A 27,534-nucleotide genomic window follows, 5' to 3' on the forward strand; every position below is an offset into this window, starting at 1 on the left:
CCGTTCGTACGTATATACAAACGTCACGCCGAAACGAGTCAAAATGGATTCAGGGATGCTCAAAATGAATATTTCCGTTGAAATCTGAAAAACGAAATTTTTCGCCATCACAATACTTCCTTCATTTCGTACAAGGACGTAAAAACATAGAACTGAGAATAAATTTGGATTAGACTGGTGGGAAAGTAAATTAATCTAGAAAAATTAAAGTTGTAAGTAATTTAATTTTTATTACGTAAAAATTAAAGTTAAAAATTACATTAAATCTAATTTAGAATTATCAAAAAATTAAATTCTACAAAAAAAATGTATTACACATTAAACAAACAACTCATGCAATAGTTAAAATTGGAAATAACTGTTAATAAATCATACAAAATTGTAACTGATATTTAAAAAGAAAGAACATAGAAAAAACATACCTGAATCAAATGAGACTTCACTGAGCAAAATCCAACGTGCAGAAAAATATAATTGTGTTTTAACGAATCGTCCGACTCTGTTTTGTAATGGAATTGATATGTTAAATGCAGAATCTTTAAACGTTTCCAATTTTGGTCTAAATCTAACCGGATTTGTCTGAAATTTTTCTCCATCTAAACTAAGCCATATCACTGCCATATAAAATACCTAAAAAAAATTATATTAAAAATGTAATAATAAAATGTGTCATACATTATTCTTTTAATTATTATCTTATAATTATTCTTATAATTATTATAAAAGAATTAGTTATAATATATTTACTGGTATTGTAAAGAAGAAAAAAAACATTATGCTAAATATTCACAAAAGTAAGTAAATAAGAACACAAAATAACATAACTGTAAGCCAATCATTAAACGAATTTTAATTTTATTTTAATCATTAACATTTTTTTTAACGAGTAAAGAGGCTGAATATGCAAAAACCAAACGAATATATATTTATTTTTTACAAAAATCGTGTGGGATTAAACGAAAAATTATTAAGAAAACTTAACGGCCTTCCTGATAAAGAATGTTTTAGTGAGCGGTAACAGAAAATAATTAAAAGATATTTATTACACATGTATTTTTAACCAAAATAATAATGACCAAAAAAGAAAAAAATGTTATAAAAATGGTTACGAGAATCCTATAATAAAATAAAATAAATGTCAGTATTTCTAGGTATAATGGGTATTCTTTGTATTCGTGAATTATTTTTATTTATCAATACGCCCGGGTATGTTGCTTTTCACTATTTATAAAGACAAAATTCTATTCTAATTCATAAGATTTATCAAAACTTAATTTACATTAAGTATTACAGTTTATTAAAAAAAAAAAAAAACCATAGCATCATGACTTATTAATAAAAATTAGCTCTTACTGATTAGAGTTAATTTATTAAATAAGCAGCATAATTCTTCTTAGAAAAACATTTTTTTATGTTTAAAAACATCTTCCCTGTGTAAGATGACTTTTACAATAAAAATTAATCTTATGTGTTCTTACAATCGGGCTACGGTTTTTCATTCTGGGGACAGTTTCTATAATTGCTGACAATCAGTTTTTAGTAAAGAGGGCGAATCCTTAAAAAGAGACCTGATATGTACATTATGTTTTTAAAATAACCTCTTACGAGGCTACCACCGTGTTAGGAAAGGCTCTCCCAATGAATTTAGCGGTGATAGTTCGGGCAGCCTTGTGGAAATTGCAAAGAGACCGGGAGGCTGAGGTATTTGGGATCGGATTTCGGGCCGGGCCAGTACCGGAACGGAACGGTGATCACAATGCACCCGATCTAAATTTCAGTTGCCCATCTCCCGCCTGTGGAAGAGCCTCGTGATGGAAGCATGGCAGCTGGAATGAGACACCACGACTAAGGGAAGATCGTTGTATAAGTTTATACAGGATCTGGGAGGATGGTACGCCTCGAGCTCGTTTTTAAGGATAACGGGTGTCCAGGTGCTCACCAGCCACGCTAACTTGAACCAAAATCTGTTTCAGTTCCGCCGGGCAGCTGATGAGCTGTACGTCTGCGGGGAGGTCCAGTCAAATGAGCATCTGATGTTTGACTGTCCTGTTCTTGTGGGGTGCTAGAGACCGGGCCACCCTGGAACTTAAGAGGTCAAGGGGAAAACTTTTGAGCTCAAAGATCAAGGGAGATGAATGGAACCTGACTAAATATATATATTTTTTAACTTTAATTTGTAAGATTGAAAATCCCACTGTGTAACACAGACTACATGGTAGTCTATTATAGCATAGACGACTTGGTGACTTTTTAAAAAAAAGTAATGTCGCACAAAACCTGTCTTCAAAATAAAACTCATTCTTGGATTACTTATAATTTCTGACCTGTTTTACAAGCATTACTTATCTTTTTTTGGATTACTTATTTATTTGTCAAGCTGTGGCTATAATGAAAAACGTTATATAAGATAGCGATTAAGCAAGAGTGTCAAAAATGAGACCCAAAATATTTGACTTAAGTTTTGATTTTTTTTTTAGAAATTTGCCTTTGAATACAATATAGTATCATGTTTAAGGTAAAAATGTATTTTGATCAGGGGAACAAATCGTACCCAAATTTGTAAAACTAAACATTTTGGTCTTTTTCACCATCATCTAATTATTGCAAAATTAAAACAATAATGATTTAAAAAACCTATGGCGTATTTGAAATAATAATCTGTCAACGGAAAAGCCGGAAAAGTTACGTAACTCATTACCGGATTTTTTTTTAATCATTTTGTCGTTGGCCATAATGAATAAAAACAAATTAATATAATATATCCTTTCATCCAACCCTTGACTACAGTATTTTTCTCACTGAAAAAAACACTTTTCCTTTAAAATCGTAATTAAATTTTTTATTATATTATATCTTATTCTAATAAGGATCTCCTTCATCTTAGTGAAACAATTTTTATCTCCATTTTATAAAAATTTTAAGTTTCAATTATGAAAAATTAGATTTCAGTATTTCAAAATGTTCTTATTTTTGTAACACTTAAGATATTGGCTCGAGTTAAAATCATTAAAAAAAATTAAATATTAATTTGACGTATAAATTTTATTTTTAAATCGTAATTTTATCTCGATTTACTAATGTAAGTATAATAAATTTTAAATCCGTCATAAATAATGGAAAATATCATAATAATGGATCATTAAGTGTTAGAAATACTTACGTTTTATTTTTTAATAACGAAAAAGAAGGAAAATACTTCTCAGAAACTCTCATTACGAGAGTATACAGGATGGGAGCTTCAGCACTTCAGTGAGTTGCAGCCTTATTTATTAAGTACAGCTGAATACAGACTACAATATCACACCCGTTGAACACATCTACATTAATAAATTTACGCATTTCTTCACTCGTTCCATTTACCAGAGATTATGAAAACGATGAATAGCCATGAAACATGTTTCTAATGCAGATCTCAAGCTCTGTAATCATTTATCGATTTCGCTCTGTAATCATTTATTTTGTAGCTTGAGATCTCAATGGAAGGATTACATGGGGTCAGTGAATAAATATCCTACGGATATTATCCTTGAAAGATATCTAATATCTGATATTATATCTTAGTGAATAAATATCCTACAGATATTTATTCATTGGTTAGGAAACGAATTTTTTGTTATTTTATGTAGATTACAAAAGTAAATCGTGTATGGAAAATATATACGAAAATAATGTAAAACTTACAATTTTGGTTTTGTCGTAGGTGGAAAACATTGCGATTCGATATGCTTGGGTAGAATAAAAGGACCAAGAAGCGAGAGGAGTTGTTCAGGTATAGAGTGAATTTATTTCATAGGACAACTGTTGAAGATGGGTACATTATCTTTGGGAATAAAGATAATGTACTCATGTATAATGTTTGCAGAATTTTTCTACAGCTAGATGGTTTATATAATTAATGCAAAGCAAAAACTAATATAATTTTTGGGAATTAATGGGATTAACTGTTTTTTTTTTTTGTTTTTTTTTTCATTATAGGTTAATTATTTCTGAATCTGTTGACGTCTTTACTAGAATTATTCTTGTTCTTCCTGACTTAGGATAATGAATTTCAGGAGTGTGTATCAGTTTACGGACTGAGCGCGCGGTGTGTGTGTGTTCGTGTGCGAGAGAGAGAGAGAGAGAGAGAGCGCACGCGGGTGTGTGTGTGAGTTCTGTAAAAAAGAAAAAATATATTACTTGTTTTATTTTGATTTTCCTTGTTCTATACTGTTACGTGTTAAATGTTCATAATTACTTGTGTATGTGCCGCTTGGCATAAAAGTCTGTAATATTTCGCTGGTAACTGCCTATCACGTGATGCGAGTGTGATCCAATTTACTCAAGATTAATATAAATGTAATCAATTATAAATAAACTTTGAATCTATAAAAAAGAAATATATACATATTTAAAATCTCCTGTAAGGTTGTTTTTCTTCCCAGTTACGGTTCTTCTCAATAACCTTCCAATACCATATTTTTATCTCACTGGGTTATTTATTAAAGGATTGGGTCACATTGACAATCCAGCCAACTCAATCCAGCGAACCCTAATCAGCGCTATCTGAATGTACAACTGTCAGGAGATTCCCAGCTGCTACGCATTCTTCAAACCCAATTTGGCTGAGGCAAGAATTTATTTTTTGAATCAATAAGTATAATTTAATAATAAGTATAATAATACAATAAGTATAATTTTAGAATGAAACTTAATCACAAATTACCCCCACCCTAAAAAATAAATCTTAAGTAACTTAATTCATATATCATTATTTTTCCAATGCCAGGTAAGTATTACAACTTGCCAGCTTTTATTTAATTAAAAATAACTTAATTATATATTTTTTAAAAACACAAATAATATTTGGTAAGAATAAGTTTTAGAAAAATAAAATTATCAATAAATTTTGTATCATTTTTTGTTTTTTACTACAAATAACAACATATTAAGAAAACAAATTGTTTTATATAAAATTGTATTAAATCAAACAGTTTTACTGAAAAAGTACATAAATATATATATCCCTAGACATTATAAGAGAAATGACAATCTTTGCTGCAGCGTTTGAATATAAAACAAAATCCTTACGTTTGTGAAGCGTAGGGTAATATTCAAGGGTTTTACGAGAGAAGAAGTAGAGTAAACGGGTGGAAGAGAGGGTGGCTGGTACAGGATTTAGGGAAATAATGGAAATATGTTGGTCAGATTGCAGGCAGGGGAACGGGCATCTGTTCCAATAACTGTTGTACGGCAAGCAGCTCGTCTTGTGTGTTGTACCCTACTAGTACGATTTGAATCGTGGTATATCGTCCGACGTCTATTGTAATCTTTAAATCCGTATTCTGTAAACAGTGTTATTGAAAGTGTCGGATTTAAGATGACGAATAAAAGATGGAACGAGTTGAAGAGGTTTATATAAGGGTGGTATGAATGGAAAGCTGAAGAACGATCCCCTTCGGGTATTCCATTTTCCCGATGAGAATATTTATCGGAAACCAAATAATCAATTCCGGTACTTTATCTAGAAAAAGGTATCGAACAGGAAACGCACGATCGTAACCGGAACAACGGTCGAAGAATGAAAGAACGGTCAGTAAGCAGATAAGACTACCCGTCCGCACGCACGACTCATGATGGATGGGGAAACTTGTCGGACATCATTATTCTGATTTTCGCTTCTGGATGTAGATCCCTTCATGCATAAAACAGGGCCCCGCACGTTTCGTATAACGGACTGAGGGCTGAGACCGGGCCAGTAATGACAGGCCGTCCGCCCTTTCGTTTCAACCCTTTGAATACCGCTCACAACCCCCTCCCATATACATGATCTTTACCGATCCAACCTCTTTCTCCTCTTCCACTCCCCTCCAGAACGAAATATTTCACTCTTCCATCTGCTGCTTCATGACTACTGACTACGCTTTTTCCTCTCCTCGTAACTCTACTGTGTTGCTTATGTCAAGGATATCTCTCTGCTCCGACATCGCGTTACTTTATAAATAAATATGCATTAGAATTTATAATATACAACTGAAAGCACAACCAACCTCTCAAAGTTACGCTAAGAAACACTTTGACGCTTTTCAATCTTCCATTTTCTACGTATAAAGAAAAAAAGGATGTATACAGTGTACAGTTGTGTAGCCCGCTGCGCGACTTTAAACAGAAAATTTTAATTTTAAATACTGTAGTCACACTGAAATAAAAACGATTAAATAAATGAGATATAATTTAATATTAATGTTATTTCTTAACATTTTTATTATACTTATTATTTCTCAACATAACTAATTACGAAGTCATAAGAAATAAAATCTGCTAATGCAACCCCTTTTTTGTTTAATGTTTACTGCTTATAAATGAATGTTCTTAACTAAATTTGTTACTTATACATTATGTATGTCTGTAATGCATATTCTGAGAACAGATCAGTAGTGTGATTATTTTACAAATAAGATAGGTTTGTTTAAAGATGTTTACATGAACATTTGTTAAAATGTTTAGTTTAGATATACATGTAAAAAATATGATATCACTTTTACTTCAAAATTGAAGTAAAATTAGAGAAAATAAATTAATTCAACTAAGTTTTTTCTTTGTACTTTACAAAAAGAATACATTAAGATTTTTTATGAAAGTTGTAATCCGTTTGTAGATTTTATGTAGATGAAATAAAAATAAAAAAACCTTCCAATGTACTGTGCTAGTACTTCTAAATTATGCGCAAACGATTACATTTTACTTAATCCAAAATAAAAGAGATTTTAATATAATCAAAAATGTAAGAAATAATCATATTATTCATGCATATCTTTTTTTTGGATCTTACACGATTTCATACAGTTTCTATCTGCAGCCCCCTTTTTTCTATCATTTATCCTTGATACTAGTCACCCACTCAGTCAGACTACGCCAGATCTCGACTTCTTTTTCAGATTATAGTAGTTCATTTACTTTTTTTTAAATTATTTTCAGGAGTGTATTATAATTTTACATTTAATTTATGATTTTTCATTTTTTAATAATGATTCGGTTGGGAATTACAAACGTAATACAACAACGTTTATGAATTTCCTACATGTCAATTTTATCACACAAGTTAGTATTAGAGATAAGTTAACGCAAAAATACATCGATTTAAATTTTAATTGTTTAGTTAAAGCATAGTCGATTAATAAAAATACTTAATGGATTATAATTTGGAATAAAAAATAAAATAAAAAATAAATTATTTGAATAAGTAGGCTAAATGCAAGAAAATAAAAATATATTTACCTCAACACTTCGTGTCGTCATATGATTTGTATGAAGGTGTATCATTGAAAACTCTCTAGCAGTGTCAAACTGAAATATTATTTCCAATGGGCCACCATCTAACGTTTCATTCAGCCATCCAACCCATCGATTACCTGAAATAAACAAAAATTATTTAAATAAGAATTCTATTTTTTTTTCTTCCAAAATTAAATAAATAAATAATACGAGTAAAAGCACACACGGAAAAATTCAGAACTAAATTTCCAGTTATAAGTACGTACAATGAACCAACGAGTATAATAAAAAATGTAAAAAAAATAAACGTTGAAAACAAAAAAAAACAATCCATTATACATTATGAATAAATGTATTCAGCAGTGCTTTAAAAACGTTTAAACAATAATCGTTTACCAGAATCAGTAGTAGTAAACACTCACTCGGCACACTTATCGGATCGTTTAACTTGCGTAGCAGGCACCGTCTGGCAACTAAACACTATCAGCACATAGTACTCGCGTGCATAGTCTTCTTTAAAAACTGAATACTCGCTATTACAGTTTAAGTATTGTACAAGTATTTCGTTTAGCCATACTTACAAAAGAGACGCTGCTTGACGTATAAATCATGAAAAATTATCTTATTTATTTGTTTTACGTAAAATCATTTCTTGAACGAACAGTAGCGGTAAATTGACTGAATATATACTACCTCCTACATTTCACAAAGTTTTTGAGTGAAAAATAAAAATAGAAAAGTTCTCTTTTTACAATATAATGAATAAATTTAGTAGTTCCATTTTCCAATCAACTAAACGATTCACAAGATATAGAAATTTAACTGAAATTTAAAGTTATCTAATTACTACAGATTATAGAGACAATATCTATAAAAAAGAATTAGACAATGTGTAGTCTGAAATATGCACGGAAAAACCACTGCAATTGTAAATTTTAAAACCACGTTAGACAAATAAAACAAAACAACCCAGAAATATAATTATTATATACACCTGTTTCAATTTTTTACAAGATGTAGCCTCTTCAAGTCTAGTTCAACAGGTAAGCCTTCAACCGTTCTCGCCATGCTTGTCTGTCCTGCGCCGTCCTTTGCCGGTTGGTTCCAGCCACCCTTCTAATGCCTCCGTCCCATCGGTCTGGTGGCCTGCTCTTGGCCTTTGTCACTCTCTTGGACTCCACACAAAGACCGCATTTGTCAACCTCACTTCACATCTCGCGATGGCCCGCCCATTGCCATTTCAGAGGTTTCACTATTCTCATAATGTCATGCACTCTCATTATGGCTCTTATGTCTTCCGCTCTTTTCCGGTCCCTCCTTGTGTAGCCTAGCATCGAACTTTCCATTCCTCTTTGTGCTGTCCGAAGCTTTCCTTTCACGAACTCATTTAAAGTCCAGGTGTCGCATCCGTAGGTGAGTACCGGAAGAACACACCGCTCAAACACCGTATTTTTCAAGACTAGTGGCATGTTAGGTTTGAACACTGTTGAATATCTTACAAATGATTTCCGGCTCATCCTGATTATCTGGAAAATTTTAGGTCTGATGTCCCCTCTGGTGTTTATTAGCTGCCCGAGGTAGACGTATTCTTCCACATTCTCTAGGATGTTGTCGTCAACTACTATCTTTCTTGCAGCAGCCCATCTGTTGTACATTACATTTTTTTTGGTCAAATTCATTTTCAGACCCGCTTCTCCACATTTTTCTGCAAGATCCTCGATAAGCGATTGCAGTTCATCGACATCCTTAGTACAATATTGTCCTAAGTACAATATCAACTACAAACCGCAAATTTTTCAGTCTCCGTCCATTTAACTTGATACCTCTTTCAGACCATTCAATTTTAGGACCGCTGTGAATAATTTAGGAGATATGGAGTCTCCTTGTTTAACTCCCCTTCCGATAGAAAATTCTTTTGTTGGTTTGCCGATGCTGACAAACGCTGTCGAAGTTTCGTAGATATTGTGTAGCATTTTTACGTATCGATGGTCTATTCTTGTTAAATTAGAGCTTCCATGACTGCAAGATGATTCACAGAATCGAATGCCTTTTCAAAATCGATAACGGCTAAACACAGAAGCACAGAAGTACCCGTTGGCTCTACTAATGACTTCTCGAATGCTGTGGATGTGGTCTATTGTGCTGTATCACCTTCGGAATCCTGCTTGTTCTATTGGCTGAGATCTGTCCAAAACATCATTGACGCGATTCGTCAAGATCTTGGTGAAAACTTTATAGATAACAGAAAGCAGACTGATGGGACGATAGTTCCGTCTATCATGTATGTTGCCTTTCTTATGGAGCAGAATTATTTTCGCTTTATTCCAGTTCTATGGTATGCTAGCGTTTTGTAGACAGATGTGAAGATTTTTGCCAGATTTTTTGCTGTTTCATCTCCACCGAGCTTCAACACATCAATAGATAGGCCATCAAAACCTGCAGCTTTGTTTTTCGCCATGTTGTTTATTGCATTTCTTACTCCATTCGGGAGAACCGCTAGTATCTCGATGTCGTCCGTTTCTTGAGGAAGTTCCATCTTTCCTCCAGATAATATAATTTCTTCCAGAAATATATATATATATATATATATATATATATAACAATAAGTTTTTACCATTAGTTTAATCAAGGAGTGTAAGTAGGAGTGTAAATTTTATAAATAAAAAAATCCAAACTGATTTTAAACTATAGTTTAATGTTGATGAAAAGTAAACTGTAACATTTTCGTCACTGATAACTTAATATATCTCAATTAAAAAAAAAAAAAAATATATAAGCTATTCAATATTAACAACAAAAAATTAATTTTTTTAAAAGAAAACTCTGATGATTAAATGTGTTAATAGAGGAACACATGAAGTTTAAGGTAAATATTTGAAAGAGTCGTGATAAAATATTGTAGAAACGACAAAGGTGAGTGTGACTTAGGTATTTAACGTTATTGAATTTAGTTCTAATAGAAAGGACAGAAGGTAAAATGAGATAAAAATAAAGAAAAGATCTAATTTTATAAAATAGGTAATTGTGTACAAAAAAGTAACGTTTTAGCAAATATTACTTTAGGACATAAGCTAAAATCTTGATTTTTTAAAACCGCAAAGTCATATAATTTAAAAATATGTAATAGGCTCAAACAACTCACAGATTGGCAACAACACAAGTCGGATTCCTTTAGAGGAAAGAATTCAAAACAAACTTTTCTAAAGATTTTACTTTTGAGAAGGTTAGTTTTTTTTATAGAATTAAGAGTACTCAAGGACTGGTGTGATCTATGTTTATTTTTCGTCATTTTCGGGCTGCATTTTACCGAAGTACACTGTTAGAAAAAAATATATATATATATAAATACACATATATATTTATCAATGTGGACTAATGTTTTGAGAAAAATAAACTTTTAAGTGCCGATGTTAGCTTTCAGGAACATTACTTATCCTCAGAAGCTCAAAATAGAAGAGAAAGTGGCCCAAATTATAGGAAGATAACTGCTTCTACTTAGTTTTCCAGTATTTTCTGTAGTATCTTATTAGATTGGTTGGCTGGAGTTCTTGAAGCAGCTGTCTAGTAAATCTCTTTTAAATTCCTTACAGCATCCATAGTCCAAATCTTATATAACATTGTGCAAACTTCTTAATCTCGGTCCCCCTCAAATTTTCCCCCTTCAGTATAGCCTTACATTATTAGTTTTACTCCGTTATCATGTCCCAGTCAGTTAATATCTCTTATTTCTTAAATTTTTCAAAAATTGAATTTCCACCCGTATTTTTCGGAACTCCCCGATTAGTCAATTTGTCTCAACAATATTTTTTACAGCATCATATTTTTAAAGAATAAAGCTTTTTTCTTTCTCGATTACTTACGTATCAACTTGTATAATGAGGGAGATGATATTTAATAAATTCTAATACAATGGAATAAATAACTTTATTTGTTGCAGTCTTTAAGAAATCTACATAATTCGAAATTAGGCTTTTATATACTGTATTTTATTTTATTTGTTTATTTTTTAACTCAAAGAAAACCCCACACAACAAGATGATGAACTTAATGTGTTAATTAGTTACACACTCTTACTATTTACTCTTGTACTCTTATTAATTACAAAAAGTTATTGTATTTACTTAGAAAATTTTAGAATCACGACTTGATAAATACTATTTTTAAATATGTTTCTCAGATGAATAATGTGGGATACTTTACGATTTAGCCACTTATCACGTGGAAATATTTATAAAACATTTAGCATATTTACTACTTAAGCAAGTAAATATAATATTTTGCTGATATTTTTTTTATTATGAATAAAATTTATTACTGCCTGCTTCCTGCTTGATAATATAAAAATCTGATGTGGACATCACATGACTTCCTTGTACGCCTATTAATTACATATACAGTTTTTTTTAAATGAAACGTACATAAATTTTATTTCATTAATAACTTCTGATATTTTTACCTATATTTTTTTTTTAAATTTTTTTATTGTTATTATTGAATTATTATTTATTGTAACATTTTGTTTATACAATCAGAGGTTAATAATTATTAATAAACCAATATATTTAAATTAAAAAAAAAGTTTAAAAAAAAGAAGATGAAGTGGGAATTGAACCGATGTGCCTTCTCCTTGTAAGATTCAAATATTTCATTAATTAAAATTTCATTTGATTATAACTCTGGAACCAATGAAAATAAATAACACTTATGACATATCGTTGAAAACCTCCAACAAGGGCTTATTACTGCAGTTAAGAAAAAGTTCAAAATTTTGGGCTGTTTTAGATACTTTTGGTCTAGTCGAATGCAATCAATAAGGGAGGTGCACAACTAATGAGGTGTTACAACAGCCTAAATCCAAAATTTCAAAATCATACGGCTAATCGTTTTTGAGTTATGCGAGGTACATACTTCACGTACAGACATCACGCCAAAACTAGTCGAAATAGATTCAGGGATGGTCAAAATGGATATTTCGATTGAAATCTGAAAACCGAAATTTTTCGCGATCACAATACTTCTTTTATTTCGTACAAGGAAGTAAAAATTAGAAGGTAGTGTTAAAAGTAAAGGATACTGATATTATTTTTATTAGATTTGCTTGTATATAAAATATTTTATTGCTTATTAGTCTGTTTATACAATATATATGATTTAATTATTTATAGCAAATTGTACGCGTAATAAATCTTATTCTATAGTAAACATCCTGAGCCATAAATTATATTAATATTATTATTTAATAATAATGTAAATTATTTATTATCCTTAATAGTAATTATTTATTACTGCGACTACTACATATGTAGTTAATTTTTTCCTAACTTGTTTTAATGTGAGTTTGCTCTTATGAAAATCGAATAATAGATAATATAATACATAAAAATTACATCTACGTAATTACACAGTTAATTAGAAAGAAAAAAATCACCGGTTTATATTGTTTTTTTTTGTTTTAATGCTACAAGTTTATCATAATGGATGTCAGCTTTTTGTTACTTACCGATACGTTAATGAGTTAACGTATTATACGTTAATAAACTAATTAACGACTCGTGTAATTATGAAATTAAAGTACTTGTAAATTTTAAGAGATGTTGGTAACACTTCGTTATAATGAACGAGTATTTCATATGCGTCTAAAATTGTTTTCGTAATTATTTTAATTTGGCAGCAAAATATTCTGGCGTATAACCTCTTTTTCTACATTATAAAGCGTAATAAAACAATAACTAATAAATACAGCGACTTAAAGTTTTATTCGTTCAATTTATCTTCTTGTATATTGCAATATATAATATTGATATCATTTTTAAAAAAGAAGCTTTATGTTACCGCAGTTATCGAAGCTATTATAAGAAACAAAGGGATGGATAATAAATGTACACTTTTATGAACTTAAAGTTATTAAATTTTAAATATTCCTTAGAGACTACAGGCTTAAATTCTGCGGAGAAAAGCAATCCATTAAAAAATAGGGAGCACGGATTTATTTTACAAAAGAAGGCATGCATAAATGACTGGTTTGACATTTCCCCTCAAACCACTTTTAAGTAAAGCACATTTCCTGAAGCGTCTAAGTGGCTTTAGGTAAAAGTTTCCAGGCATTTTCTTGACGAAGCGACGGAAAAGCTTTTTTCTCTTGACCTCCTCTTTCTTACTCTCTTTCTCTTTTGCCCCTCTCACCCTCCGAAAAAAATATCTTCTCCCATTTTCTCCCTGTAAAAAAAACCAGTTGTCTCCCTCCAACTCTTATTCGTTGCGCACGGTATTTGACGTGGACTGAATTCTTATAACTGTTTGCTTCTTCTATAGTGATTTTCCGCACCGACTCACTGAGCACGTGTACTTTTATAAATATCTAACAAAGAATAAGGGTCGTGGTCTTTCTCACACACTTTAAAGAATTCTTCCGCGCACATATCCGACTGAGTTGGGCGTGCTCGGAATCTATCTTCCAGACTTCTGTTTTGCTCTGCTGCTTCACGTATGAATGTGTACATGCATATGCAAAATTTAATTTCTTTTTGCCATTAAATAAAAAAAATATCAATATTTTTCAATTTACTTCGTTTATTTTTACTTTCTTATTTTAATTTTAAAAAAATTATTTTTTTTTAATAGCAAAAATAATAGTTTTAATTATAGAGCTACTGAAGATTATATTTTTATTCGTGTTATTTTAAATAATACAATGAACTAAATAAAAAAGATAATTTTTTTTTTAAAAAAAGGAAGTATTCTCAATTTTGTTATAGAAAACGATACGGTTGAGAGTTTGAATTCTTTGTGCAACTTCCCATTCTCCGACGGTTATCTACCACTTAACAGATTACAGTATTATCTTCTTCTAACCCATATACAACTCTAAAAACAATCAATATAAGTATATATAAATGGCAAAGTTCTTCACCGGCTCACTCATCAAGAAGTTTTTTCATTTCCTGAATAGCAAGAAAATTAAAATTTGACGGTTACGTGACCCCACGTGAGTCATATAATATTATTTTTTTAAATTTATTATATTAAATTAAATTTTATTTAACAAATTTAATATATACAGTCTAGCCAGAGAATAATACTAATAAAAACAATTAAAATTTTCAGGCTTTTTAAAAACTTGAAAAAGAAACTAAACTACAAAAGAAAGAATAGTAACTTTGGCAAATAAAGTATACACACATTTGACGATGAAATATTCATAAATTACTTTTGTTGCTATGGTGGCAGAATTATAACCCTTCCTACTAAAGGGCATTTGTATGTTTGTCTGTCTGTTTGCCTGTCGTTATCTCTCTCTCTCTCTCTCGCTGCGTGTGTGTGTGTGTGTGTGTGTGTGTGTGTGTGTGTGTGTGTGTGTGTACGTCCTCCTTATTTTAGCAAATAAAACACCAGTAGTCCGAGTGATATCATTTCGCAACAATAAGTAATAATGTGCTAAGGTAACAGGTACCGGAATATACCGATCACTAGCGGAAAATCCCGATTCGTTACCATGTCTCGTGGTGGTCATGCGTATACTTTTATATTATTATATATTTATTACTTGTATTTGTTGTTATGATTTGTACTTGTAATATATATTTATTTCTTTAATCGATATATATATGCGAAATATATATTAATAATATATATTTTTTTTATGTGATTGTTTTTGTTCATAAAATAATGAACTACAACCAAAAAGTAGTTACTCAAGTTAACCATGATACTCACTGGAAAACTGTTTCTTCTGACCACCCTTCATCATCCTGTTCTAGTTTCGTTTAATTTTCATATTGATTATTATTCATCGAATATTCATTTTAATTTTAAAAAATCTGATGTGGACAGCACATGACTTCCTTGTAAGCCTATTAAATTACATATACACATTTTTTTAAATGAAAATGACATAAAATTTTATTTCATTAATAACGTCTGATGTTTTTTTCATTTTTTTTATTATTGAATTATTATTTATTGTAATTTTTTTTACAATCAGAAGTTAATAATTATTAATAAATCAATTTATTTAAATTAAAAAAAAAGGACATGAAGTCTGATTCAAACCGATGTTCCTTCCTCTTGTAAAATCCAAAAATTTCATTAATTAAAATTTCATTTGGCTATAACTGTGAAAATAATTAAACTATCACTTATGACATAAAGACCAAAATCCAGTTTTTTTTGGATTTTGGGCTTTTTTGGACACTTTTAGTCCAGTTGATTGCAATCAGAAGAGGTGCACAACTAGGTGTTATAACAGTCCTAAATCCAAAATTTCAACATTGTACGGCTAGCCTTTTTTGAGTTATACGAGATACGCATATACGTACGTACGTTCAGACGTCACGCAGAAATTAGTCAAAATGGATTAAGGAATGGCCAAAATGGATATTTCCGTTGAAATCTGAAAACCGACATTTTTCGCGATCACAGAAAAGTGGAACAACAAGAGGAGCAGTGACACTTTTTTTTATTATTAATACTGATGTTTTACTTCAACACATAAAATTATTTTTTCTCTTATTAATTAATTATTGAATTTTTAATCATTTTAAATAATTTTTATAGTTCTATTTTGAGCCCATTACAGAGTACTCTTGACTGAATTATGTGTAGTTTTTCTTTTAAGGGAATTCTTCTAATATCGTTAAATATCATCTTTTCATGAAGCAGTAATCATGCTTCTTTTTAATTTTTTTTTTTATAAAATTTTCTTTTACTAAGTTTTTGAAATCAGAATTACTAATTATTAATAACTCCGAAATTAACCAGAAGAAGCATAGCTTGAAAAATGACCAACAACCGAAAATCGATGATACAAATTTTTCCAACTGGGCAACAATAATAAGAACAAGTTAAGTGTATTTTAGTTCTTGTGATGAAGATGTAATCAATTTTGGACATCTAATCATCCTATTCCGAAACGTCGCCCGCCAGGGAAATCCGCCCGGAGGCCCACGCTGCGGAGACCGTACTGTAGGCACGCCGGGAGAAGCTAGTAATGAAATAAAATGATTAATCTTTTCTGTTTTTACTAAATATTTTTAATTTACATCTTTACCTGAAGAGAGCTAGAACCTACTCTACGATTTAAAACCTTCTCTAGGATAATATGTACGACCCCCTATTCTGCAAATTTGAAAGCAATCAATCGTTTGGTCCTAGCGTGATGCCAAAACAAACAGGTAGACAGACAGACAAAGAAACAAAATTTCGGCTTTATATATATATATATATATATATATATATATATATATAATATATAATATATTTCTTCTTTGTTATATGTTTTGTTTTATTTTAAAAAGTGATTAATCCCAATAACATTTTATAAACTTCTTTATACATTTTAACTTTTATATACTCATGGGATTGCTATCAACTAAAAGGTTGTAAATATTTTAACCAGAGTTAATCAAAAGAATGTCATTTCAAAATGTGAACACAGCTATTCCCAAAAATAAAAATATCCATAATAGAATAAATAGGAAAATTAAATAAAGGAACTCTTTATTAAGATGATTATATTGTTGCATATCAATATGTTATACTCGTCAATATTTAATTTATATTAAGTAACAATATAATATGATATTATTAACTGATATTAGATCCACCGTTAAGATTCATCTCCAATTTCACAATTTGCATGTGATAGAGCAACGTAGAATTTGTAACCATGGGTAAAAACTGGTTCACGTAGGCAAATTCCTACTCGGTCCAAAGTGTGTCCTTGCGCCCTGTTGATGGTCGTACAAAATGCTAATCGTATAGGAAATTGTCTTCGTTTAAAAGAAAATGGGACAATTGTATCAGACAATTTCAAATCAATTCGAGGCAGAAGTATCCGTTGTGCAACATTCACACCTGTTATAATTTCCGCGTCCAAATTGTCGCTATGTCATTTTTAGCCACTGATACAGTAGCTATGTCATTTCTCAGCCCGTTAAACCAATCAGAGAGCACACATACGTGCTGCTTTAATGGTTAATTTAATTAATATTTCATCAAAACATCTTTAAGAATGGAGTGATTGAAGTCGGTGCGGGCTCATTTGACGTGGTAGGTGTTTTAACAACCAAACGAATTTTATGTCTTAATTAGTTGCTGACATACGGCGGTTTGAATGTATTCCTAAAAGTTAAGAAAATGTATGTTCCCTGAAAACCTTTATCTGAATTGAACGATAAAAGATGGCGTGAGCTCATTTGACGGGACTTGTTGTGGTGAGTATTTTAAGACACATAAGAATTCTGTACCTTAATTACGTTCTGAGATATCTCGATTCGAATGCCACTGAGTATGAGAAAAGTACTATGTTTCTTTAAAACTCCTCTCATATTTGACTAAGCGTATTCGGTGTGTGTTGGTTACCTGTGGCCTGATGTAATGAGCATTTTAAGACCCGTACGAATTCTTAACTAAATTAATTATTGAGTAATTTCAGAAAAATAAAAGATTTTCACAAAAGGATGAAAAAAAATTCTTTACCAAATTCCTTTATCATACAGAGTTTTGACACAAAAATTTGACTAGGTTAATGCATTTCATTACTTTTAAGTTTTATCTTGGTATTTTATTTTTGAAATACTTATTATAAACGGCATAAATTATCAGCTTTCTTCCTGTAACATCATTTTTTGTTTAATTACTTTACCTCGTGAAATAATTTACGTTTAAATTAACGAACCCCCGATAGGTATTTCTTTATATTATCAAGTTATTTTAATTTTTAAAAAAATTGGGAATATTTTAAAATCATAATATTATTGGCAAGGATATTTTATTTTCTCAGACTGATTAGTCAAGGGTCAGTTTTAAAAATTGATGTTTTTATAAAGGGTAAATAAAAAAATAAATTATGTTATTAAGAGAAATTAATTGAGTACAACAGTAATTTTAATAAAATTAAAAATTGTTGAATTATTTATACACCGAAAAATAAATTAATAAAAATTAAATAAATTAATTTTTTTGTAAATTGTTATGATGTAATTTATAATAGTAGTAATATTGATTAGTTACAACATTTACAACAAATTAATTAATAGATGAAGTCCCAGGTCACATCGGACGTTGGAGGGGACACAAGCGTTTCAACTTTACCCCAGTGTATTCAGTACAGGGGGAACCACTGACATATCACTCGCTCCCCTGACAGGATAGTTCCATAATATAACGGAATAGGAACAGTTGAGAGAGAGCGGTCATTATAACCACATGTTTCGGACATAAAGTATCTGTAAGCGTATTATGACTTATCATTACAATGTCATCCAGATTGCTGAAGGACTGTATTGATATTCATTTTATAAATGAAGAAAACCTGTGCATATGCATCACGAAGACATCGATTAGTTGTTTTAAATTAAATTGGAATTTAAAGAAAACATTTTTTTTTTAAATATTTATTTCGCTTACTAAACAAAACTGTAGTTTTCACGTTTTTATATGAATTAGTTTAGCGTAATTTCTGTGCTTCAGTAATGGATTTCTCTACTACAAAAGTAAATTTATATTCAAATAAATATAACAACAAATAAAATCAAACGAAAGAAATAGCTACTAAAATTTGTAGCAAAGGACAAATTTCATAATTAGATTTTTTTTAGATGAACAAAAAAAAATTCTTAAATTTGTCCGTAGATTAAGCAAAATCCTTAAAAAATCTCATTTTTATATAAATTTGAATTTTCCAAGATACTGTGATGAGATAAAGATTGAATTAATAAAGAAAATATTTCGGTCTATAAATATACACAAAAACTGTGACCTTACGTAATCTTGTAGGAATATATTTTTTAAAAGCTTAGTTTCACGATTTAGCAATTCAAAAAATAACAATTTTGAGATTTTACTAAGCTCATTTGAAAATTATGCAGCAATTATCAAATTCAATTAAAATTATTCTTGCTGAGTTAGAATGATAAAATTTAGTTCAACGAAATTCTTTACTAATCCTATGTTACTTATAGTCGAGGAAATAGGAAAATTAAAATGAGTTTTTTAATACATCACATCGATATTTTTTTACACGTAAAAGTGATAGGATTGAACATTTTGACTTGAATTAATGGAGTTTAAATTATTAAAACCACTTTTTAAAATTAGTTTAAAAAATGTACGACTCGTAACACAAGATATTAAATCATTAAACGCTTGTTTCTGCAAACTAAGCGGAACAAACGAAATTCTTTCAATTTAAATTATCTAAACCAAAATAACGATCTTGGTGAAGTGCCTTGCATGAAAGGCCGTTTCGGCCTTTCATCCGGAGATCCCCGGTTCAAATCTCGGTAGGCATGGAAATTTTCTTATGCTATAAAATTTCCAATTCCACATTCCCGAGTACAAGCTTCTTTGGTGTAAGCTTTTGTGATGAATTAATTCATCGGTCCAAAATTTTGGATTAATCAACGAAAAGTGCGAGTAATTTTTATAACGAAACCATTTTATGTTTAATACTGTATGAAATATATGTAGATAGAAGGTATACTAAGCTATGTGCAATTAGAAAATTAAGAAATATAGAAATTGAAGTTATAAAAGTAAGCACTTAGTTAAAAGAATATAAAATAATTGACAAAAATAGAATAAAAAAGCGGATGAATGAAACTGAAGAAATGGCGTTACCATTATTTTTTTATAAATAAGAAAATTGAGCGAACATAAATTTCATGAAAGGAGTAAATGTAAAGGAAAATATTTTTGTCTGAATGGAATTTTAAGATTGTACGAATAAACCGTGTAACATAATACATCATGTAACAGTAGATATGTTGTATAAAATCATTATCGCAAAAAATAATTACCTGAAAATGATTGAAATCAGAGAAGCTAATGATTGAACACAAAAATAAGATAAAAAGCGAACGATTTTACTGAGTTTTCCAGAATTTCCATTAAACATAAAATTTAACCAGGCTCTGAATGATAAAGTGAACAACCCTTACAAACTTTGTTTCCTTAATATTTCTTACAATTTGAGATATATTATCGTACCTAATATATTAAAAACTTTAAATAAATTAATTACCTTTGAAGTACCTTCTAAGATGCGGGTTAAACAACCTTATAATACACAAAAAAAAAGTTTTCTGTGTAGGTAAAGCAACGTAACAATGGTTTGTTGGCAACCTGACACGAATCATTGAAAACTACACATTCTTTCTTAATCTATATCAACCTTAACCTCGCTTAGTGAATTGGTTTCCATTGTTTTCTACACTGAGCCAAATCTTATATATTATCTTGCCAATCCTACCAGAATCAAGTAATAATAATTAAACTTTAAGAAGGCAAATTTTAATGGCGTCTCTTGTATCTTAGATGTTATAGATACAATACAATTGTAAAAAATAGGGTCAAATATTGTAAAGTAACAAATAACCTTCGCTTATTTCCAAATACACTGGGTGTTTCGAAAAGAATGTAACAAATTATCAGCACATGGTCTACTGGTGAAATAAAAAGAAAGTTCATACAAACAGAGGTTCGGAAAAGTTTCGTTAGTGTGTCTGGCGAAATATTTCGCCCTGATTTCTGGATCTGCAATAAAATTAAGCCCGATTACAATTGTTTTTAGCAGTTTATTTAATTGTCTGTAAGTTCGTTTAATTGCTTATGTTGTATTTGCAATTTTTCTAAACTATTTAATTCTTTCATATCGTTGAACATTTCATTTCTTTTAACAAGTATTTAAAATATGCTACATTTTGATATGTCTGGTTTTTTAATAAATTTCGAAATTCTTAATTTCTGTGAACTTTATTCAAAAAATTTTACTCAAAATAAATTCTGCACAAGTATTTTTTAAAGCTTTTATTTGTTTATTTCCCGTTTAATATGTATTTTACTCTCAGACTTCTCGAAAACTATTAACATTTTTATGTCAGATTTTACATAAAACAACTAAATTTACTCCTTAATTTACGTTCCAAGATTTAAATTATGGCTTAATTTTACCAAAAGCGCAGAAATTAGGGCGAAATCTTTCGCCAGCCAAAACTCGCTTAAGAAGCAATTCCGAACCGATGTTTGTACGGAATTTCTTCTTTATTTTCACCAGCACAACATGTCGTGAAAGTATGTTACATTCTTTCTGAATCATTCAATTTATATCGCTTCATCAAAGCAGGAGAAATAACCTGTTTACCGTACGATTTCAAAAAAAGTTTTTTTCTGATATTTCCTAAGTTGAAAAATAAAAATTAAAGATTAGATAAAAACTTCTAAAAGAAGCATTTATTAAAATATAAATAAATAAAAGAGTTTCTGAACAGTATAAAATATGAAATTATAAATACGAAGAATAATAAACATAACCCCCTAAAAGTGCGCATTAATATGTAAAGTTTATTCAAGAATCAAAGTTAAAGTTTTCATTTTTAAGTTACTTTTATCAATAAAATATGTAGAACGTATACATTACTTTAAAATTTATTTTTTTTATTATTTAAAATAAATCCATCACATCTTGTTGTCCATTCCTTCCGTTCCTGCCGCTAAGAAAGATTGGCAAGATAAGTCATATGATTAAATAACACATTATATATTAATGGAATATATAAACAACATAAAAATCTAATACGATTCTATAATAATTCATTGTTTTAATGAAGGGTATTTTTTTACATTAAAAATTAAACCGTAATAATAAAAAATAATTAAAGATTAGTTATCAAAAGGAATATAAAATATCTATTAAAAATTAATAGAATTAAATCACAACAGATAAAGTGTTCGATAAGCATGTAAAAATGTAATAACATGTGGACTGTATCGATTTTCATATATTAACAGGCGCTTCTTCATTCCCGCCTAGTTTGCAAATTTAAAGTAATAAATGAAATGAATTATTGTTAGAACTCAAATATAATGTATTAACACTTAATAATCGCACAAGAAAACAATTTCATCATGATGAGACTAGCAACCACGAATAACAAGAAGTTATATAAAAAAACAGATGCTTATTTCATTTATTATTTGATTACTAGACAACTTATTTATTTTACTGATTTGACAGTGGCGATATCTCCGACATAAAGCACAACAGATAAAGTTTCAGTAACTTTATTATAACTAGCCAATCTTTTTGTGCTTTATATCATACTAGAACTTTAATTAGATGGTCATCGATACAATACTTCACGCAGCTGAGACAGTTTTCCAAAACAGTTTTATTCATTTCATCATCTAATAATAAAAGCAAGTATAAGGATTAATAATAGTAAAAATAAAATGGAAAATTCAATAACTGATATTTTTACGGCGTTGCTATTTTTCTGTATTTATTTAATAAATATTAAAAATTAATTAATATAGCATAAAAAAATAGAATAGAATAAAATAGAAAAATACATCATAATGTATATATTTACCTCTTTGGAGATCTGTTTCAGATGGTTCTTTTTGAAGAAAATCCTCTGGCCCGTACAACGAATCAATCAATTGCCCAAGACCACCTCTCATGAGTCCTCTAGATAAAATTCCATCATAACTTAAATCTTCAAGTTCTGTATCGCCTTGAGGAGACGTGTAACTTGTTAAACTTTCTGAAACATAGATGGATACATTAAAATTATTATAGACAATTAAAAAAAAAAAAAATTACAGCGTTAATATCATTGTGTTTAAAACTGTATATACTCGTATTTGCAACATGTACATCTTCGTTTTACTAGTAATACATTAAATTTCTTAAATAAATGATTGGATGTGATATTATACTAAAACAAAAGACACCTGAGAATATAGAACAGACAATCTAGAAAAAAAAACTAGCATCTCCCGTACTATGTGTACTAGAAAACCAAAACAGTGAAATAAATGGCTTTCTGTCTCCTTCATTGAACCGTTGCAAATCAGAAGACCAAGCCGACCGGAACATAAGTGATTCTCAATCCTAAAAGCTGCCTAACTCATATGTATAATATCAGAGAACACAATTCTGACTTGTAGTGCTATTGGAACTTCAAATGCTGTACAAGCGTGATAACCGTTAAAAAGATTCCAAATACTGTAAATGTGATTTTTTTTAACCACCGTTAGGTATTTCTTCAGAGGATGAGATGAATGAGAAAATTTTTATAGCGTTTGAAAATGCCATGGCTGACCGGGATGTGATTAACCAGTTGATGTGATTAATCACATCAACTGATGTGATTGACGGACTGGGGTAAAAGTTATTGCGTTTGTAAAACACGAGTACGTTATATATACATCCTTGTACTCGGTAAGGATATGAATTAAAGTAATTATTCTAAGGAAAATAAACTTGTTTAAATGACAAGTATTTTAGACGATAAAAACAGTAACGTGAAGTATTATATCCAAAATTATTTAGACCCTGAAGAATACATATATTTTTTTTTAATTTACACGATCAGTATGAAATTTAGGAAGAATTAATATCTAAATTTAGAATTCAGATATTTTTATCTGGAATTATAAAATAAATTTCGCATGTACTTTTTATTTCCTTTTACGAAGTAATGGATGTTTTACGATGGCGAAAAATTTTGGTTTTCAAATTTCAACAGAAATTATCCATTTTGACCATCTCTGAATCCATTTTGACGAGTTTCGGCGTGACGTCTGTACGTACGTATCTCGCGTTACTCAAAAACGATTAGCCATAGCATGTTAAAATTTTGGATTTAGGACTGTTGTAACATCTAGTTGTACACCTTCCCTTTTAATTGCAATCGACTGGACCAAAGTGTCCAATAAAGCCCCCCTCAAAAAAAAAAGAACATTGTACTTTTCTTAACTGCAGTAATATGCCCTCATTGAGATCTTTTCAACGACATATAATAAGTGGTACTTATTTTCATTGGTTCCAGAGTTAAAGCCAAATAAAATTTTAATTAATGAAATGTGTTGATCTTACAAGGGGAAGACACATCAGTTCGAATCTGACTTCTTTTTTTTTAATTTAAATATATTGATTTATTAATAATTATTAACCGCTGATTGTAAAAACGTTTTTACGATAAATAATAATATAATAACAATAAAAAAATAAAATATGAAAAATATCAGAAGTTATTAATGAAATGAAATTTTATACACTTTTCATTTAAAAAAAAAATGTATTTATGAATTTAACAGGCGTACAAGGAAGTCATGTGAAGTCCACATGGATTTTTCCTACGAGGTTCACGAAGTTTCGTTATCATTTGTTAAAATTATTTTGCATTATTTATTAAATGAGAGTACAGGTTAATGAAAACAGAAATAAAAAATAAAATTGTAATAACCAAAACGATATCTAAGTAATCTTTTTCTAATTATAGATCAAACCAAATTTAAAAAAAATAATAATAACTTTTTATAATTATTAATTTAGAAATGCAGCGACTCTTTGTGTCATTTTTAACAAATTTGGTGTTTTCTATGAGTCAATAGAATATCTAATTTATAGTAAATTTTAGTGTTTTGTATTTTACTATGATGCGATATTTGGCAAATCTCAATCTGCATGAATGACTGAATGTATTCTAATGAATGAACATATACATATTATATTTTTACGCTAGATATCGATAAGCTTATTTGAAGAGTACACTGTGAATTCATTATTTCTGTTATAAAATGTTTAATATAATTTTGTAAAGCATCATATAAACAAAATTTATACAAAACCCTTCACTATAGTAGACTTGAACGCCATTACATGTATGATAGGAATAAAGAAATATAAAATAATACAGGTAAACTTTCAAAGATATAATCAGTTGTAGGCAGAAAGGTTTTAAAAGAAATATATACAAAATTATCATAAAAGAAATGAAACATTTCGGTTTCTGGATTTCCGTGGAATAACATTTTCTTAATGTAAGCCGTCCTTCATAAGGGAAAGCATCAGAAAGAAATTATCAAATGACATTATTGACTTGCGATAATAGACATTTTTTTACAAAAAGGCAAAATTATTTTTTTAGTTGAAAACGGTTCTACGGCGTTAAAAAAATTCATTCCCTCTCTCTCAAATAACAAAGAAAAAGAATTAAGGTATAGAATTGTAGGTTTAACCTTCGACTCACACTTTCTTCACTAATGAATGATAGATAGGTGATATCTAAAAAAAATATGTATACTTAATATAAGGAAAACATCAGAGATTCAGTCTTCCTTAAACGAGGGAAGATTTTACATGGTGGAAAACTAATCCAGTAAAACATCTCCAGAAACAGAGTTATTAAGTAAAAAAAAAATATTGAAGCAATAGAAATCCTTTCTAGTTAATAGATAAGAACCGATACTAAGTAACTATAATCTGAGTAGAATAAAATATTCTGTTGGTCTCTTTAACAAATAGGTCATATTAATTATTCAAAAACAAGATTTTTTTCATAGTTCTCTGAAGGTTTGTGTAACAATATGTAAGCAAAATTTGGGAACTCTATTTATCGTAATTTAAGAAAAAGTATTAAGTAAATTTACCTTACCTTCGAAATAGACCGAAATATTAACGAGATAGTTCATAAATACTTATAAGTGTTATTTTATAACTTTTAGAAAAACCCTCGGGTAAAAGTACGAACATTTCCATTGTTTTTATAACATAATCAACTTTTAAGTACATAATTCAAAATAGTTTTCACTACAGTTCTATGATATTCAGATAGAATTCATGGTAATTTAAGTAATATAACCTTCAATCAATATTAGTCAGTACCGTAGTAATAATTGGACTATTGGGCTTTATTGATTATGAAAGCAAGAGGAAACAACAAGGGATTTAGTTAAGGTAATATCACTAATGCTCACCTAATATATTAATATCATAATAGTATGATGAAGGAGGCAAGTAGCGTATATATTAATTAAAGTTATTAATAGTAAAATAAAACACATTCATTATTCATTCAAGATATATATATATATATATATACGTACACAAATAAGCGTGCGCGCGCGCGTATGTTTGTGTGTGTGTACAAAATTAATAAGCAATTAATTAAAATCTAATCAATTACGCTACCATTCTACAGTACCAAAATATAGTCAGTATTTTAATAATATACAAAGTAATTAGTATCGATCATCCTAAGCTATATGGTAAAAAGTTGGTAAAGGAAATTATTACACTGACCAATAAGATAATAAAACCAATTAAATAAGCCTCTTATTTTACATATAAAATATATGAAAAATATGATAATTATTTTACTAACAAAAACAATGTAGATAGAATATACACCATCAAACATTCTAAAATAACTCTGAAATATTACTGGTGTACTAGAAGAAGAGTAAAATAAATAAAAAATCTACCATTAAAAAGTCCTACAAGGTCTGGCTAATGAAACAATGTACACGAATATTACGATATTGCAAAGGGAGATACAACTAAGATCCATTATCGTCGAAGTAGTAACAATCAAAGTAAAAATTCATATAGTAAGATTTGTCTTAATTTCACCATAATTTTTTTAAGTTTTATCTCCAAAAATTTCATATAAAAACATTGAGGGAAAAATCACGCGGTTTTTCCTCTTTTCTATTTAAATAAAACAGCGTTTCTTCCTCGTTAAATATTTCTTGGAAATATAAATTAAAAAAAAAACGGTTTGATTTGGTGTGTGTGAGTGTGTTTTCGTTTTGTTAACTCTTAGGTATAAAACACCTAATACCACAGGGTACATCTCTAGATGGAGGAGGACGACCTCCGTCTCGTACTCGAAAAAACGGAGCTGGTCGTTATCACGACTAGAAATAAAAAAGGGTAAAACATATCCGTACTGCTCTCAAGTCCCAGAATTGAAGCCAAGTCTGCGATAAAAATCTTAGATATGAATAGACACAATGCTCAACTTTGGCATTCACCTGAATTGAAGTAGGTACCACTTCCGGCGATGACAACTCCAGTGATGACAGACTTAGATATTTACACCTCACGAAGAGAAAGCCTCTGCCTATTGCCTTGCGACGGTTCAAGGAAGGAGGATGACAAGGTCGTGGTCTAGTCGGTGTGCACAGGGACACATAGGCACTAACAACAAGTGGAATTGTAGCAAGTCAAATACGCTCTATAGTAGAGTCCGTAATGCGATTCCCCACATCAATAAAAATAAGGGTGTAAATACTTCAAACTTGGGTATCTTCTTTTATTCTGGTCGTGAACACACCTTAACATCTGTGGCGACTTACCAGGCGTTCGTGGATACTCTGTTGCCAGAAAATTCGGAGGGTGAAGCAGAAGTCGACGTTAGGGCGGGTGAGACACCAATCCCTGGCGTACTGGCTGTGGAACCCGTAGATATAGACCGAGTGGTTTCTCGAATATGG

General features: G+C 29.9%; 1 protein-coding gene across 1 annotated transcript in view; it reads right to left on the reverse strand.

Annotated features, from left to right (window-relative positions):
* Positions 1-27,534, reverse strand: part of LOC142329518 (discoidin domain-containing receptor 2-like) — a 405,738-nt gene that overhangs the window by 77,452 nt on the left and 300,752 nt on the right. Inside the window, exons 5-7 of the mRNA XM_075374192.1 lie at positions 22,620-22,793; positions 7,255-7,388; positions 423-630 (exon numbers count right to left, since the gene is read on the reverse strand). Of these exons, the coding sequence (XP_075230307.1) occupies positions 423-630; positions 7,255-7,388; positions 22,620-22,793 (516 nt within the window). The remainder of the gene's footprint in view (positions 1-422; positions 631-7,254; positions 7,389-22,619; positions 22,794-27,534) is intronic.

This window comes from Lycorma delicatula, chromosome 8, assembly GCF_047948215.1.
Source record: "Lycorma delicatula isolate Av1 chromosome 8, ASM4794821v1, whole genome shotgun sequence".
Lineage (NCBI taxonomy): Eukaryota > Metazoa > Arthropoda > Insecta > Hemiptera > Fulgoridae > Lycorma > Lycorma delicatula.